Genomic DNA, 16,526 nt, shown 5'->3' on the forward strand with positions numbered 1-16,526 from the left:
TACACTTGGGGACCAAGCCTTTGAATATTGCCCTCTGTATCTCTGGAATAAACTTCCATGTCATATTAGGTGTGCTACCAGTGTTATCACTTTTAAATTATTGTTAAATTTCATATTTTTTTAAGAAAGCATTTTATTAATTTAGAACATTTTTGGCGGTTGTAATTTTGTTTGGTCTATTTTATTCTATATATCCTTGTAGATTCGTTATTTTTTATATTGTAATGAACTCTTGAACATTTTATGGAATGAGCGCTATATAAATCTAATTTAATATATAATAATAATAGGAATAGCATAGGGTCAAAAAGTCTAGTGTGACCTTTGGTATGGGATGAACATGACTGTGAAATAGCATAGGGTCAGAAAATAGGGTACAGTTTGACCTTTTCTATGAAATCACGGCAAAACAGAATGAAATAGGATGATGAAAATAGACGATGAGTCATGTTGCGTGATTTCATGGAAAACATCGACTGGCCCGTCAAGAGGTCCTAAAGTAATCAAGAGGCAGTAAGCGATAATCCCTGGACATACAATGGACTGCACGTGCCGCCAGGATATGATAAGAATAATTCTTCTGACACTGAACTGTAAGTGGTGCCGGGTAATGGGGATAATCTTTCGGACAAAGGGCTGTACGCAGCGCTGTGTGGTGGCTTGCGTGTACTTCGGAGGGAGCGTTGATCTGACTTAAACGAGAAAAGGCCGGCGCATGCTAACAGTTTTGCGTTCTGCTTACTATGGTTACAGAGATCTGATCGATACAGGAAGAAGACACGGCTGGCCCTTGCTGAATTTCTTAATCCTTTGAACTAGTGTTTTACGTCCCGTTACCCTGTGCATATATACGGTTTTTTACAAATTCAAACAGAGCAGAGCATTACTGTTGATCTTTTTTGTGGAGTAAATGTAAAATACATCATTATATAAAAATTATGGGCGGCAGTTCGGTTTTTCAACACGTAGCAAAGGGGCAAATGTACCCTTCGTGGTATGGAATAATGCGCAGAATTTCCCGGCCGGTATGCAACCTGAGAATTATTACTCAATAGTCATACGGGTTAGTAAGAACACAAAACAAATTCAGTCTACTTCACATACTGGTTTAAGTACTGTTTTTGTTTCTCTTTTTTCGTCATTGATTTTTTACAATTATAATATTAATTTTAAGAATTGCTACAAGAGTGATTACCAGACATATCTTAAACTTTGTATCAGAGGCACTACATGCACTTATTTTGTTCATTGTCATTGCTCATCTTGATTGCTCTTTTACTCATTTCACTTGCTCTTTACTGATTTTGATTGCTCTTTTACTCATTTCATTGCTCGGTTTGCTGTTTTCATTGTTCATTTGCTCTTTTCATCGTTCATTTTGCTCTGTTCATTGCTGTTTTACTCATTTGCATTGCTGTTTTATACTCAGTTGCATTGGTCTTTTACTCATCTGCATTGCTGTTTTACTCAGTTGCATTGCTGTTTTACTCATCTGCATTGCTGTTTTACTCAGTTGCATTGCTCTTTTACTTATTTGCATTGCTGTTTTACTCAATTGCATTGCTCTTTTACTCATCTGCATTGCTGTTTTACTCAGTTGCATTGCTCTTGTACTCATTTCATTGCTCATTTTGCTATTTTCGTTGTTCATCTCGCTCTTTCCATCGTTCATTTGTTCTTTGTATTGTTCATTTACAGTTAAAATCCATGTGATTGCGCTCCTTTAAATGATTGGACGCGAGTTAACTGAGCTGCAATTCTATTACCTTTGTGGCCAAATGAATTGCAAAAATTTCTATTTAAAAAATTAAACATTAGTCGAGCTTGCCAAACCAAATCATCATTCACAATATCACACAACGTGTCTCATCGTCTGTTTTCATCATCCTATTTCATCCTGTTGTGCCGTGATTTAATAGAAAAGGTCAAATTGTGCCATATTTTCTGACCCTATGGCATTCCGTATTCATGTTCATCCCATACCAAAGGTCACACTAGACTTTTTTGACCCTATGCTATTCCTATTCATCCCTAGGTCATCTTGTACCATATTAAGTCATTCCTATTCATATCCTTATGATCATAATTATTATGTTTATACCTTGATGTGATCTTTTCCTGTTTCTGTAGCAAAGGTCAAATTGTGCCAGACTGCCCCCAACTACTGGCAGCCCAGCGTAGAAAGGAAACGAATAAAATGAAACTAAGTTAAATGGAAACCAATCGAACAAAACGAAACGAAATGAAATGAAACGATAGAGTAGCACTGCACTGTAGTGAGTCATAATTTTTTAAATAAACGAATTTGAATAGAATTATCAAGCAACGTAACAAAGTTTGTATTTCACTGTCTTTTGAAGGGTTAAAGACGCAGACAACTAACTTGAATTGCCTATTTGATTTTCATATACCCCTTAAACTTCTTTTTTTCAGGGAAGTTTGGAAGTGCACTAAGCACCAAAATTCCATATCAGGAAAAGAAAATGGTCATCAGGGTCGAATGTTTTGCGTATAAATGAGTCCAATGTATGTATATAGGCCTGTGCTGTGCGTGTGGGTCGGCCTGATTAGTGCACTTTGCTCATTATGCAAACATGCTGTAGCAATATAACCTGAAAGTTGACCCCTAATGGCGCGCTTCCGGAACCCTTGGATAGGAAAAATAACGTGCATAGATTTTAGAATTCGTAATATTTTTTCGTAATATTCGTAATATTTGATTTGATTTGATTTTAGAATTCGTAATAGTTTTCGTTCGGTTACTTCTAAAAAATCCAACTTGGAAAAGAGGCTTTGGGAAAAATTTGCTAGTCTATCAATTTATAGAAACTGAAAAATTACTTGACCTAAAAGAGAAATATCCTGCCAAAAATTCAGCAATCACTTCCGAAAATCTAAAAAACATGAAGAACAGTGCAATGAGGCAGTCTTGTACGCAGATGGACATGAACGGTTTGAAATTTTATGGTTGTCAGTCGGTAAAAGCTGAAATAAAAACAGATCAAAGTATTTTTCACCATCTTATCATTTATAAGGTAATAAACTTTAAGCAATATTCTACTTCACTTACGAAAGATTCTAATCTGTCATCTAACCTTTGCTGATAACAACTCAACGCAATCTGGAACCCATACACTGCAGGTAGGTAAATCTTTGCATTGTTGTACGATCTCGTTTCACGTTAGCATGGGAAGCGAAAACAAACGTGCATAAACGTGGAGACCTAGGTACGCATCGCCGGGCGTGAAAGATCATTAAGAAAATTCGTTTTTTACCCATTTCCAGGTGACTTTTCCTAAATATTAGTTGAAAACAAAGATAAAATGCCAACATAAGTGTTCCAGGGGTGGTTTCAGTTAGGAATTATCGTACGGGAGGACACTACACTTCAAACTCATTGGAAGCTTCCTTTAATTAAAGTCACGATTATTGAATTTTTCTACTCGAGTTTCCCCAGCAAAATACATAAAAATATATTGCTTTCGGACCTTTACCGTGTACACGTACTCAATGTACTGTGCATTGCTGTACAGTAAATGTAAGCCCAACCATAGCGCACACACCGTGCACAAAAAAATTCGACTGCGTGTACTGACTAAAGACAGTCCACGGGAATTGGTGGCACGTGGCGGTTCTGGAAAAGACAGTCCACACGTTGGTGGCGCGTGGCGGTTGTGGAAAAGTAGATCCGGCAGAAGGTCGGACTAGCCACCCACAATGGATGGCGTAATTAGTAGTAGATAAGGACGCCTTCCCAGGGGTATAGATTAACATTGGATTCCCGGTTGCAGAGATAGGGCCAGATTTTTAAATGAGAAATTTGCCTCATGTTTTTCAAAAAATATCGAACGTGATAGGATGGTCCAATGTAAAATCCCCATAGGCGGACCGCGCGAGGGTTCCTGAATCTCGCTGCGTGACCTTTTACTTTCCGGCTCTATAAGCTATCTATATTCGCTGATTTCAGCAAAGGTTCCGTTGAGGGAAATAAATAGTGTTAGTTACACAGCAGCTAAAGGCCTTCAGCCGTGTTGCCCTCCTTTATTGCATGATTATATTCATAATATTCCTCACCATTAACAAGTAGAGAAATGTCAGGGAAAACCCGGCAAAACTGAAAAAATCCCCTCTAAAATGTTGCCTTTACTTCCAATTTCTGAGTCTGTTACTTTGGAGGCAACCTACGTGACAAAAACGAGCAAAACTTTTTGGGGAAAATCGTTTATCGTTATCGTTTGCAAGTTAGCAAAAGGGACTTTGGGTGTTTAAGTTCTAATCGGTAGGGAAATGAGGGGCAAAACAACTGAGATTGATGTTGATCGATTGCTTTTGGGATCCACCTGCCCAAGTCAAGAGCCATTTTACTGGCTTCTGGCAGTGTAGTGGGATTCGGTGCGCATGCGCACCACCTACGTGAGGGCATGAGCATACGTGCACCCAATACATGTACACAATTATTATTAGACCTTGGCAGGACGTGAGCGATACATACTGGCACATACACCCACATGTACCCACACACACACAAAAGCAATTCCGCTACAATACATTGCCTCTAGTCGAACTTCTGAGCCTGCATGGCGGGTCTGTTTTCAGGTGGTTAAGACTGAGCCGACAAGGGTAAGCTGTAGATCAATGTTTTTAAGCAAGCTTGTGTGCAGTTTTGGAATGTTACGTTTTCCTTTCAACTCAATTAGTATCAATTGATTAAGCCTGTAGAAATAACGATATGAGTTTCTAAACCCATTCCCTAGATTCTACGTACCCAGTAATCTCGTTAATAGTTTCAGGAGGCGTGAACTTTGTATGACCAAGGCATACAGAGAAACCTCGCGAGAAAGGGAATTATGGTATCCCTGAAAAGCCATACAGAATTGCCACCGGGTCCAGTGTGGCGACGTCGCATGTACATGCCTCGTCAAAATTCAAAAGTAACTATAATTAAGTAGATTTTGCATTCCAAACCTTGACGTTCTATTACGGGAAACATATTTGCATGTAAATGAAAAAGCACAGTGGGAAGAAACTGCTGTAGTCGATCGAAGTAATCCAAGAAATTAGATGCTAATTTTGTCCATAGAAACTAATCCCAAACCATACCAACCTCTTGCCTAAAAATAGGTACGAGTGTTACCGTCCACTTTAACGTTTGCTTCTTGTTAAGCGCAGTTATACTGCATTTAGCAAGCAATAAGTTTGTTCTGCTTATCAATTCAATGAATTCAATCAAAGGGATGTTAGTTGACGGTTTACAGTTCCAGGTCCAGGGGTGGCAAGGGCTGATGCAGGGGGCAATGGGGGCCGTCCACCTATCCCTCCCCGCCAAAAAGGCCAACAATATATTTTTTGACAAGAGAGGCGATTTTTTTTATGTCCAATACAGTTCTTCCCTTGAAAGAGTATGCAGACAAGCCCCAAATGTAGCCTCATTCTTCAGAAACCCATTAAAGGTTATGTAAACAATCCCAATTTGTTGCCACCCCCTAAACAACAGCCCCCCCCCCCCCCCGAAGTCCTTTGACGGGATCGGGAGTACTTGATCACAACACGTATTTCCAGTTCATCTTTCGTTGGACTTTTACCTTTCTTTCACACAGCATTAGACTGGTACCCTCGCTACTGCTTCTACCCTCCTGTATTGACATAATTATCATGGCACTAGGGATAGCCGTCAGCGTGGCTTTAGTGGCCGCCTTGGCGTATGTTGCGTACTTCCTTGTCGGTACAGTACGTTCCATCCGCAAGCGGAGAGAAGTTCTTCTTCAATGGCCGGGCCTTCCCGTGCACTGGCTGTATGGAAACCTGCACCAGGTACGAAAAACGTACATGTCTGCAGTATCACTATCGCGGCCACTGTCACGAACAGCAACTTACGGAGATTAGTCCGAAGTTATTTCTACAAAGATAAACGTCAGGCAAGCTGTAGGCCTAGTTCGATAAGCTATTTTGTAAAATAATGCTCCACTCTGCTAGTTCCTGAAGGCTGCAGTAAGGTTGGCTATCTCTTCAAAAATGCCTGTGAACACATCCTCCTCGTGGCTTGGCCGAAAAAAATCTATCCTCCCGACAGTTGCGTTACACCAGCTAACAATTTTTAAACCTAATGTCATGACACATTAATGCGTTTTCACAGCTAGACGATCTGACCATGCCCAGTGTCCTTAATAACGACGGATTCCGCAACAATATGTCTCACTACAAGCTTGCCGGTGGTATAGTATCGTATTACGTGGGCAGTATTAGGCCCACGTGGCGAGGTCTTCAGTCTGATCTTTCTCGCCAGCCACGCCCGCCACGCCCGCCACGCTTATTAAATCAATCCCTGCGAGTCTTGTTGAATTATTATAACCATCGGTAAACAGTGTAGGCTAAAGGTCAGCGGAAAAAATGATACCCTTTGAAAGAATCATTAACGGTTTGAAATGTCTTGATCACACCAAAGCTTCAAGCCCCCGGACCTGTGTACAAGTTCCGAGCTAAACGTAAGTAATTAAACACTCATTCTGACAGATCTTTTTGGTAATAAAACATAATTATTTTATGCTCTGATTTCCCGATTGTGCAGCATCCGTTGACGAATCCAAAAATTCGAACAGAGTCGCCGGAGGAGGGCTTCGCCTTCCACTGTGCAATGACGGAAAAGTTCCCCCAGGGTTATCGCTTATTTTACGGTCCGACAAGGGGGGAGATCCTCGCAAACCACCCGGACATTTTTAGGCCTATAATGAAAGGACGAGGTGAGCTCAGACAAGATCGAGTTTGTACGGTTGTATCCACCGTTTTCAGTGTTGGGCCAAAGCCCCAAGTTGGCGAAAAAAATTTATGCTGGACATTGCCTTTTGTTTCCTGAGGTGTTCAAACCTAAAGGTTTGGGAGTAGAAGATAAAATGTCGGGTTTATAGAGAGGCTGACCTCGACGAGAAAACGTATGAATTGGGAAGATTTTATTTTTCTCGAGCAAGAGTCATTCCTAAAATTACCGCTGTGCGTTTCTGGCGTATAGTCAAAGTGAAATATATAATAGGTTTACATGTATTTTTTTGTCTTCTTCAAAATCCTATTTAAGTAAGTCCTAATATTGAAGTGCAGAGGAGTATGTTTTTAACAAATCTTGGTGCAAATTACAATTGCATTTCCAGACCCGAAGCCTCTAATGCAGGGCCAGCCGTCCTACAACTTCATGCGGCCCTGGCTCGGGGACGGACTGCTCCTGGCTAAGGGGGATACCTGGGTCCGTAATCGTCGCCTCCTCACCCCAGCATTCCACTTCGATGTCCTCAAACCCTACATACAAGTCTACAATGAGGCAGTCGATGTGTTTATGGTTCGTGTGATTTTAAGACTCCATTTTAACTGTACCATAATTTGAATCAAGAGTCCCAAGTAAGGCATATCTCATCTACACAGCTTTCATTTACTTCAGATTACATAGATAACTTTCTTATTTTGACTAGCGGACTCATTCTTTCCCCTTTTCCCCAAGCTGCATCACTATTTACCTTCCATAAAATTTCCCCCTTCTCATGTGATCTTTTGTTTTTCTACAATGGAGCCAAAATCCTATCCTTAGACTTGTTCATCCTCCGGCCTCGGTTTCAGACTTCCCTACTCCTTCCTCGTGATCTCTTGTGGCAATTTCAGCGTGTAATGACCACTCAGTTTGGACCTTTGATCTCAATTTAGGCCAAGTTGGACAAGTGTGTTAGGGGCGGCGCTAGTTTTGTGGTGACCAAGAACGTCAGCCTGCTAACCCTAGACATTCTCCTTCGATGTGCCTTCTCATACGAATCCGATTGCCAAGTCCAAGGGTACGTAATGTACTTAACATCCCTGAACTCTGCAAACGCTGGTATCGTGAAATTCAATTCCATTTTTTGTTCCCATGCATTAATTATTTCAATTTTTTAATTGGGTTATGAAATTTGAACGACTGCCTTTTTTTAATCCTTGGGTAGGGATGGGAGAACTATTTGAGCAGGATTTTTTCCCTTCTCTCCTCCGTGCACATACTAATGTTAAAGGTTTGGAAGAATGTGTACAGTGCTCAACTGATTTGGAAATTCAAGGAGCTTCTGTTTGAATCGAGAGACCAAGCTAATAGTTATGTCAATTTGCTAAGGATTGTATTCCCTTCATTCCAAACTGCAACCATCCATTCTTGGTACGCGTACATTGTAAAGCACCTAAGGGCGATTATACTACATACTGGTAAGCGTTTTGTCTTCTTACAGTGATGAGCACCCTTACGTGAAGGCCACAATGGAGTTATCGAGAATTGTGATAGACAGAATGTTGTAAGTAAGAAGTTAAGGGAGATTTGGTGTTAAAGTTATTAGTAAAGCCTCGACAAAGTGTTTTTTTGCAACCACAAGATTAGCTGTCATTTCACCATTGGTCGATGTTTGTCTCCACAGTTCGATGCTTCTTTACTTCGATTTGCCGTTCAGGCTATCTTCAATGGGGCGCCGGTTCAAAAAGAGTTGCGACTTCGTTCATCAAGTGGCAGACGAGGTCATAAAACGGCGTCGGGCACATTTGGTAATGTTCACGTACGATATTTAAAAGTCCAAAAAGATGAGATTTTTTGCCATTTTGTTTTTTGGTTTGTTTTTTTTAAATTTAAGTGTTAATTCGCTCCCCGGCTGCCTGTATTTGACCATTGCATAGTTTTGTTTTACAACTGAAGTTTTTTTAATCAGGAGGCAAAGAAGCACAATCCTGACGCCGGCTCAGACCGTAAGTACCTTGATTTCTTGGACATCTTGTTGTCTGCTCGAGATGAAGACGATAAAGGAATGACAGACATGGAGATCCGCAACGAGGTAGACACCTTCCTCTTTGAGGGTCACGACACCACGGCCAGTGGTCTGACATGGATGCTGTATGCCATGGCAACGCATCCCGAACATCAGAGGAAGGTCCAGGAGGAGATTGATGAAGTGATGTCGGGCAGGGAATCGGAAGATGTTGGCTGGTAAGAAAAGGTTAACGTTGCTGAAATCATCAGTAAGCTACCACTTCAGTGCTTACATGATCACTTTTCTATGGAGCCAGTAGTGGTGGGGGGACGATCCGCGAAGCATCGTAGGGAAACAGCACATACATAAGCAACATACACTTTCTGAGGTTAGTTCACGATGAATCGATCATAATGTATAAGAATATTTGTTGCGGGTCCATTCTTTTCTAAGGGATGATCTTGGAAAGCTCAAGTACATGGTACAGTGCCTTAAGGAGTCGATGAGGATGTACCCTCCTGTCCCTTTCATCATGAGGGTTCTTGAGAGGGACGTCGAAATCGATGGCAAGATCCTCCCAGCTGGAACCAACTTGGATATGGCCATCTATTGCCTTCACCACAATCCTCAAGTGTGGACAGATCATATGGTAATGGCAAAGCACGCATGTTGTTTCATGTATAGCTTCCAGAGCAGGCCAAGATGTTTAATCAACAACATCATCAATATATCATCATTATTGTCAGACATTGCTATCGTCATCGTCATCATGTAGGCAACAAATCGTCACCCTTTTCAGAATAAATGGTGGTGCGCTATAGTTTGCACTATACTGATGCATCCAGTGTGTTGACTTGCGGCTGTGGCAAATTTTTAGGGAGGCTGCACATGCAGATTCATAGCCTCTTCCCTGTCCTGGAGCTAAAGTAATCTTGACAATCGCAAGATGCATCTATAAAGTCAGGTATCGGAGGATGAATAACGACAAGTGTGCACCTTTGCTTTGCTTGTGACTTGGGACTGGATGATTTGCAATACAGGTGTTTCCAAGAGTTTGCAACGCGTTGGCCAATCACAATGCACGAAATGTTTCGGCCCGATGTGTTTGGAAATGGTTGACAAATTTCGCGCGTTATGATTGGCCAACGCACTGCAAACTCTTGAGGAGCACTATTGTGAATTGTCCGTATTGGTTCACAACTGACCTCCAACTATCTGCACTTTGGAACTGTTTAACCATTAAAAGCAATCTTAATTGGTATTACTTTATAAATTCTAACCGTTGTTGAGAAGATATACTTTACATCCTGAACGTCAATGTCCAACAGCTTAATAACTTTTAGTTCTCTTAGCTTTGTTTTGTATTTTTGGTCATATTCGCAAACGTACAGCAAGGAAGTGCGGTGTTATGATTCGTTGACATTCCTGTCCATCGAAGCCACAAACCAGAAACTCTTCTCAGCAAAGTCTTGTCTGATGCAAATATGAGTAAAGAAGCAATACGTGTCAGACACGGGCTTCCCGAGATAAGGCTAGGTGTATTGTCTGCGGCGTCTCAGTGTATTTCCAATGGAGTGAAGACTAAGACGTAGCTCTATAGACCAAAGATCGTCTGGCGCCGCCACGCAAAGATACGATCTTTTCTCCAGACAGCAGATTTGGATGCAGCCCAAGAATCTTCTTCTCACGGACGTTACAACTCATATCATTACAATCGTCATCACATTCTCTGCTAAGCGTCTCCGTGAAAATATAGTAGATCATTCACTTTATTGTGCTCATTTTTGTGACCCATAACTCGACTAATTTGAAATATGAAAAGGAATTTCATTCCGACAATCAAAATGTTTAGCTTATGAATTTTGAAATATAACCACGGTGTTGGGCATCTTTGCAATATATATCGCGGTGTGGCGTTTGGTCCACGCACGCAAAACGGTGTTTGTTCGTCATTATCTCTGTCTTGTTGTGTTGTTCGCTGTTCGTTTCAACAGACCTTTGACCCCGACCGATTCTCTCCGGACAACATCCAGAAAATCGACCCCTTCTCATATCTTCCATTTGCTGCCGGCCCAAGGTAAACACAACATTTCATGAACTAAAAAGTAAAGAGGCTTTCAATTGAAGAAAAAAACACTGAGGTAAGAGTAGTATGCTTTTCAATTCAAGAAACAAACCGTAACTTAAAGTTGCATGTTAAGAACTAATAGCGACCTCTTCTACTGATATACTTTGTCCATTTTTCCCAGATGGCTTGACTGTGCAGAGAGTATAAGTAGCGTATCCAGCAGGAGGGCGTGGGACAGGGGGCACTCCCCCCCCCCTCCGACGGATCTTTTAATAAGGCATTTTTCCCCCAACCTCATGTTGAAAGAGCCCGAATTCGCATTCGCTATTGAATTTGCCCCCCTGACACCAAAAGCTGGATACGGCGCTGGAGAGGATATTCCTTCCACAATTGATCGTAAATTTAATACAATAATTTTAAATTGAGTGAAACCTCATAACTTTCCAGGTTCAATATTCTGAATTTGGTTTATTATTTCCGGCAGGAACTGTATTGGACAGAATTTTGCCCTGAACGAGGAGAAGGTGATCCTTGTTCGTCTGCTGAGGAGATACACTATCCAGCTCGACCCGAGCCACCCGGTCAAATTCTCTGGTGAGATGATCCTGAAAGCTCACAATGACGTCAAGATTTTCCTTTCACCACGTGTGATTCAGGAATAATGATATTGATGATCGCCTGATTTGTCCTGGTGACTTTTCCTGTTAAATAACCAACTTTAAAGAATGTTGCACTCAGTTTTTTGGTTAAATACACATCGATTTAACATTACAATATGCAATTGCTCTTTCATTTATATGGAGTCAGACAATATGCTGCATATTGGCTTATAATTAGTTTTGGTTGTTGATGTTTGTATATGTGTTTAGTTGTACTGGAAACTTTTAAGATTAACGCAACAAATTGTAAATTTTCTGTCTTCTTAACGGATAAAAAGCTGACGATTCATCAACAAAACAGAAATTCGCATTTATATTTGATCTAATTCGATCTTTTTGCGTTGCATTCATGGATAAACATAAACATTCTAATCTTTAGTTAAAAAGATATTAAGCCTGTACAAAGTTTGTTCACACCGACGACATTAACCTCTTTCTGGTCAGACAGGTGAACTCTTACCTATCTATGATACACTGAGAAAAAAATCACCTTTTATCATTTTTGATCAAGAGTTCGCAATGGTACCTGACAACGTTTGTTGTTGGACAACAGGCTTGCTCGATTGTGTTACGTGGACTTCATGCTGCGTGTCACGCGATTGTTAATGTGGATGGTGTCCTATTGTCAACACATCGCGTAACAACGGCACAACAACAGCACGAGGGCTACTTGCGTCGGGCCGGGCCGTATAGACCTCTATCATGGGGCAGCCATCTTGGTTTTTTAGCATTCAAACCAATGTAACCAAACTGAGGCTGGAAGGGGATATAGTCTGTTCCCTTTTATCAGTAATATTGTGAAGTTGTATTACTGTTGCCCATAGGGAACAAGACAAACATGGCAACATCATAATAAAGGTCTATAGGGTGCTACCATGTAAATCAGCCAGAAGTGTGTCTGCCAAGGTCATTTACAAGAGTTATATACTCAAAATATTCTATATTAGAGGGTCCTTGGTGCCAAATTAAGAAATTGTAGAAATATGGCACTGAACCTCTGGCCTGGACTTAAGGCTTCTAATTCTGAGCAATTATGGTGCAATCGGGTCCGAAAGTGGCACGATTTAGCCGTTTTGCAGAGGGATGGCTTTTCAAAATGGCAATTTTTATGGGCAGGTACATTTCCTTGATTTTAGGGGTGGTCTTCATTGCAACCAGAAGAGTTGTACTTTAAAGTAATTGTGAAGTATGGGGTCTATCATTGCTGTCTATGGGAATTTATTTGCTGCGGTGCTATACTTCTTCCTCTCCCGCTTTCGGCGCACAGTGCCCGACCGCACATAGTGCATCCTGTCGTAGCGTCGACCCGTCATGTTATTCAAGCCACTTTGGGGCTCGAGGTTGAGTCATTAATGGACGTGTCTCAGTCATTTACGCTACAAACATGAAGAAAATCGAGTCGAGGCCAGTCAGAGGCAGTCGTATTGTAATAATGGTCGAGTTGAGTCAAATTCACGTTCGAGTCAATTCAAGCCACTTTTTTATATGTCTATAAATACCAACGGACGGAAAAGAGAGCGCTTTAGGATTTGGCACAAATGTGAAAGAACATACGGCACCGGTTCAAGAATGAGAATCCAAAGCAATAAAACATGCCCCATGAAGTTCATGATAGCCAACAGACGACTTGGACGAGCTCTGCATGGATCTTCGTGTACGTAAACTTAAAAGCATGAAGCAAGGCTTTCAATTAATATGAGGGAAGAGTGACTGTTTGAAACCATTTCACTTCCAATGATCTCATTGAAGCTTTTCATGGTGAAGGTGTGGACGGACTCCTACAGAGCATATTGTCCGAAACGTTGAGTACCCCCCGGTTCTTTTAATAACCCCCGTGACATACAAAAGAGATATCCTAGCATGGTGCTACCCGGCGTAAACGTTACTTCATTTCGTTTGCCTGTCTCCTAAGCAGTGTCATAACTATAAGGGGTAGCAAAAGTTTGCGTCCCTGTGTTTTGGAAGGTGCAAACTTATTTACAAGCCACGGTTAATTTGCTTTCAGTTTTTTCTTAAAACAGTGTGTGCACACCAAGGGCCTCCTCAGAAATCTCACCCTAATTACTCTCTAAATGCAAAAGAGTGAAAACCTCACCATCCAAATGAGTGAGTCCCCTCGTATAAACATTCTAAATGGGTAGAGACCACTTCAAAAAGAGAGAAAACCACTCTGAAAGAGTGAAAATCAATTCGAAGGAGGAACCTTAAAGACAATCCGCTTTCGAGCTGTCTGTACAATAATTATTACTCCTTGAGAGAGTGGAAATTTTACTCTTTTGGAGTGATTTCCAGTCGTTTGATGGAGGTTTTCACTCTTCTGGAGTGGTGTCCCGGGATTTTTTGGTTAAGAGGAGATTTCTGCACATTTGTTAGACACTGTAGGACCCCTCCCCATCTCCAAAATATAAACTCGGAGAACTAGAAACTTTCCCCCTTTCCCCCCACACTGAAAAGGTTAAAAATTGTGACAAGCAGAACACAGAAAATAAGCCAAAAAATTGCTCCCCAAATAAAAAAATTAGAACTTCATTCTGACAAAACTTGGGCTGTAAGAGTCTTGAGAGCATGGGGAACGGTTTGGGATACTGGCGAAGCTGAGTTGGGAAGATTTTTGGCATGACTTGGTCACATCAATACCGCCCTCTATACCAAGCTGCACAAAATAAGGAGGGTCACCGGTTCTGCAACCAGCACGATTCTACAAAGCTCGGACTCCTTGAGTAACCTTAGTAACACGTGCGAACCACATTGAATATTATTCATGCGATTTGGGAGGTGGTGTAGAACCTAAGATAGCCTCTTCCGCAGGCCTCCATCCCAAATTACGGCTGTGACTGGCATTCGCCCCTACAAAAGGCAGTCCCGGTGGATGTAGCCCGCTTCCAACAGACTCTTGTGTAAACAGTAATGTAATCAATCGAGATGAAAACACAACAAAATTGTCATTTTTGTTGGCCTTGTTCAATATCCATTCATCTGTTTTTGGTTTTTTTTGTTTTTTTGTTTTTTGGTGGGGGCACCTGAGGGGGGCATTGTACGGGGCAGCTTTTGGAGGTCGGAAGGAATGTGTGGAAATGTTTCTTCTGACTAGAGGCCTCTGGGAGCTGAGGGTTTTAAGTAAAGTCGAATTTCATCTGGGTTGTTTCAATTAGAAGCAGTTGCGTTGCCACGGGGGGAGGGGCTTGGGGAACGTTCCCCCACAAATTCCTGGTGCCCCCTCCCACGTGCCCCCACTAACAAAAACGTACCTCAAAAAACACAACACTGAAAGTTGGTGCCTTCCCCCGGTAAGATGCTGGTGCCCCTTTCTGACCCCCACCAGTAAAATCCTAGCTACGCCACTGTTTAGAAGTGTAGGCCTATAGGATATGAGAAATATCGTATGGCTTAGCCCGACGTTGAATGGACACAAATCTTGAACATGCAAATGTAGGTGAATGTATGCATGACTAATAACTAAAGGCAGATCTCCTGCAATTCTAGTGTAAAATGAGACGATTCTGAATTAGTGATGGCACTTTATTGATGTATGTCACCCCCTTGTCCCGAAGCTGACTCCGCCCTCCTTTGATGAGTTCCCGCGCAGTCATCACACGGGTTTTTTTTTCTCTGATCAAACGAATCTGGAAACTATCCGACAATGTGCGGTGCTGCAAGCCGCAGTGTGGCGCGCTACCAGACTGATAGCAGAATCAATATGGCCGCATGAAAACATGAAATCACATGTAAGAGGCGTGCTGAGCTGACTTGCCACGTATTGCGTCAGAAACGTCTCGGAATATAAATTTTCGGTATGTTTTCAACTTAACATTTTGAGGAGTATTAAAGCTTCTACCTATACGAATTGTGGTACATCGCCTTTATACTTTATTTGTGAGAAACTCCAAACAATAAGGTAGGTTTTGGCCTAACGTTACGCCTACAATCATGACAATGTAACATGACAATGTAACGTTACTACTATACTAGTTCGATATGTTTGCTCGTCAGCAAACGTCACGGCGCCAGCCTAGCCAAACGTTACATGTGATGTGATTTAAATTAATATTATATTGACATGGTCAGTAATTGTTGATGTGCTAACGCGGCATACTTTGATTTGTCGCCTTCAGCATGTCTAGTACCTAAGCTAAAGCAATGTTTTACTTCATATTTCACACACAGTGTGTGTGAAATTTTATTAATATTATTATCATAATCATGATTACTTATGTTGAGTTTAACAAAAACATGTTTAATTAGTTACATAGATAGAGGCTGCAATGTATGCTGGGAAAGACTTCCATATGCAGACACCACTTTCAGACTTTAAACCCCGCATAAAACCCTTTGAGTTTGGGACTAGTCTCAGTCTGAAAATTCTTTTTCTATGTAAATGACTTTTTCCTCCTTAATTGAACTTTTCTGGACATGTTTTTGCTTTCTGATAGCCAATAGGCCCCATAAGTAGTTAGTAGGGCGTAGGTCACTGTAATATGGAATTCCATTAGGCCCCTACTGCCATTTTACGCATCGCATCATCACACTGTCGCATCGTCGTGCCAATTGCGTCGTTGTGCCGTCGCATTTGCAATCTTTAGGCCTGTTCATTTTTTTAGCTAGAGAGGGCATGTACTGTCATGTACATGTAGGAACCACTCATCTGATCTATATCATACAATAATTATTCAACAATCCGAGTGGCATTTCCAACAGCCTATCTCTCAAGGCATTTTTAACTCGGGGACAGTTTCATGTTTTGTTGATGAGGACACACTTTTTTATTTCTTGGTCCTCGAGCCGTCAATGAGAAGCCTTGAAAAAAATTTTTTTGTATATGTCCTTGGACACGCTGCTCTGAAAAATTGATGAAATAGATTTAAAATGAAATGTTTATTTTCATTCCGACCACTGCTAAAGCTGTGCCACCAATCTTTACTTTTGATCTTTCCTTTCATTTCCAAACTACATGTAACTTTTTTCTTTTTTTCTTCCTCCCCTCTTAAATGTGGCAATTGATGTCTTGAGGAATGAAAAGTAATTTTTATTTTTTGCCCTCCACTCTACATGTTTTTGCCTAAA

At 41.2% G+C, this 16,526-nt stretch overlaps 2 protein-coding genes across 6 annotated transcripts in view; both read left to right on the forward strand.

Annotated features, from left to right (window-relative positions):
* Positions 1-4,460: 4,460 nt before the first annotated feature.
* On the forward strand, positions 4,461-12,347 carry LOC110982767 (ultra-long-chain fatty acid omega-hydroxylase-like). Of its 4 annotated transcripts, none has more exons than XM_022241412.2 (12): positions 4,462-4,620; positions 5,598-5,811; positions 6,566-6,737; positions 7,140-7,324; positions 7,684-7,808; positions 8,232-8,294; positions 8,415-8,538; positions 8,700-8,974; positions 9,192-9,387; positions 10,733-10,815; positions 11,291-11,400; positions 11,977-12,347. In XM_022241412.2, exons 2-12 carry the CDS (start codon positions 5,653-5,655, stop codon positions 12,069-12,071), a joined length of 1,587 nt encoding a protein of 528 aa, XP_022097104.2. In that variant the 5' UTR covers positions 4,462-4,620; positions 5,598-5,652; the 3' UTR covers positions 12,072-12,347. The 4 variants fall into 4 exon arrangements, with proteins under 4 accessions (XP_086992349.1, XP_022097104.2, XP_022097114.2 ...); XM_022241422.2 differs by having other exon boundaries at positions 12,019-12,347; XM_087136223.1 differs by lacking the exon at positions 8,232-8,294 and having other exon boundaries at positions 4,461-4,620.
* A 2,777-nt stretch (positions 12,348-15,124) lies between these two features.
* The window catches only part of xpot (exportin for tRNA), a 49,970-nt gene continuing 48,568 nt past the window's right edge, over positions 15,125-16,526 (forward strand). The window contains exon 1 of one of the 2 annotated variants that reach the window (XM_087136326.1): positions 15,125-15,256. The gene's annotated coding sequence lies outside the window, so the exon portion shown is untranslated. Of the gene's footprint in view, positions 15,361-16,526 lie in introns of both variants that reach the window. The other variant, XM_087136327.1, reaches the window with a different exon arrangement.

This window comes from Acanthaster planci, linkage group LG04 (genome assembly GCF_054643075.1).
Source record: "Acanthaster planci isolate LZ-2023a linkage group LG04, COTS_SCS, whole genome shotgun sequence".
Taxonomy (NCBI): domain Eukaryota; kingdom Metazoa; phylum Echinodermata; class Asteroidea; order Valvatida; family Acanthasteridae; genus Acanthaster; species Acanthaster planci.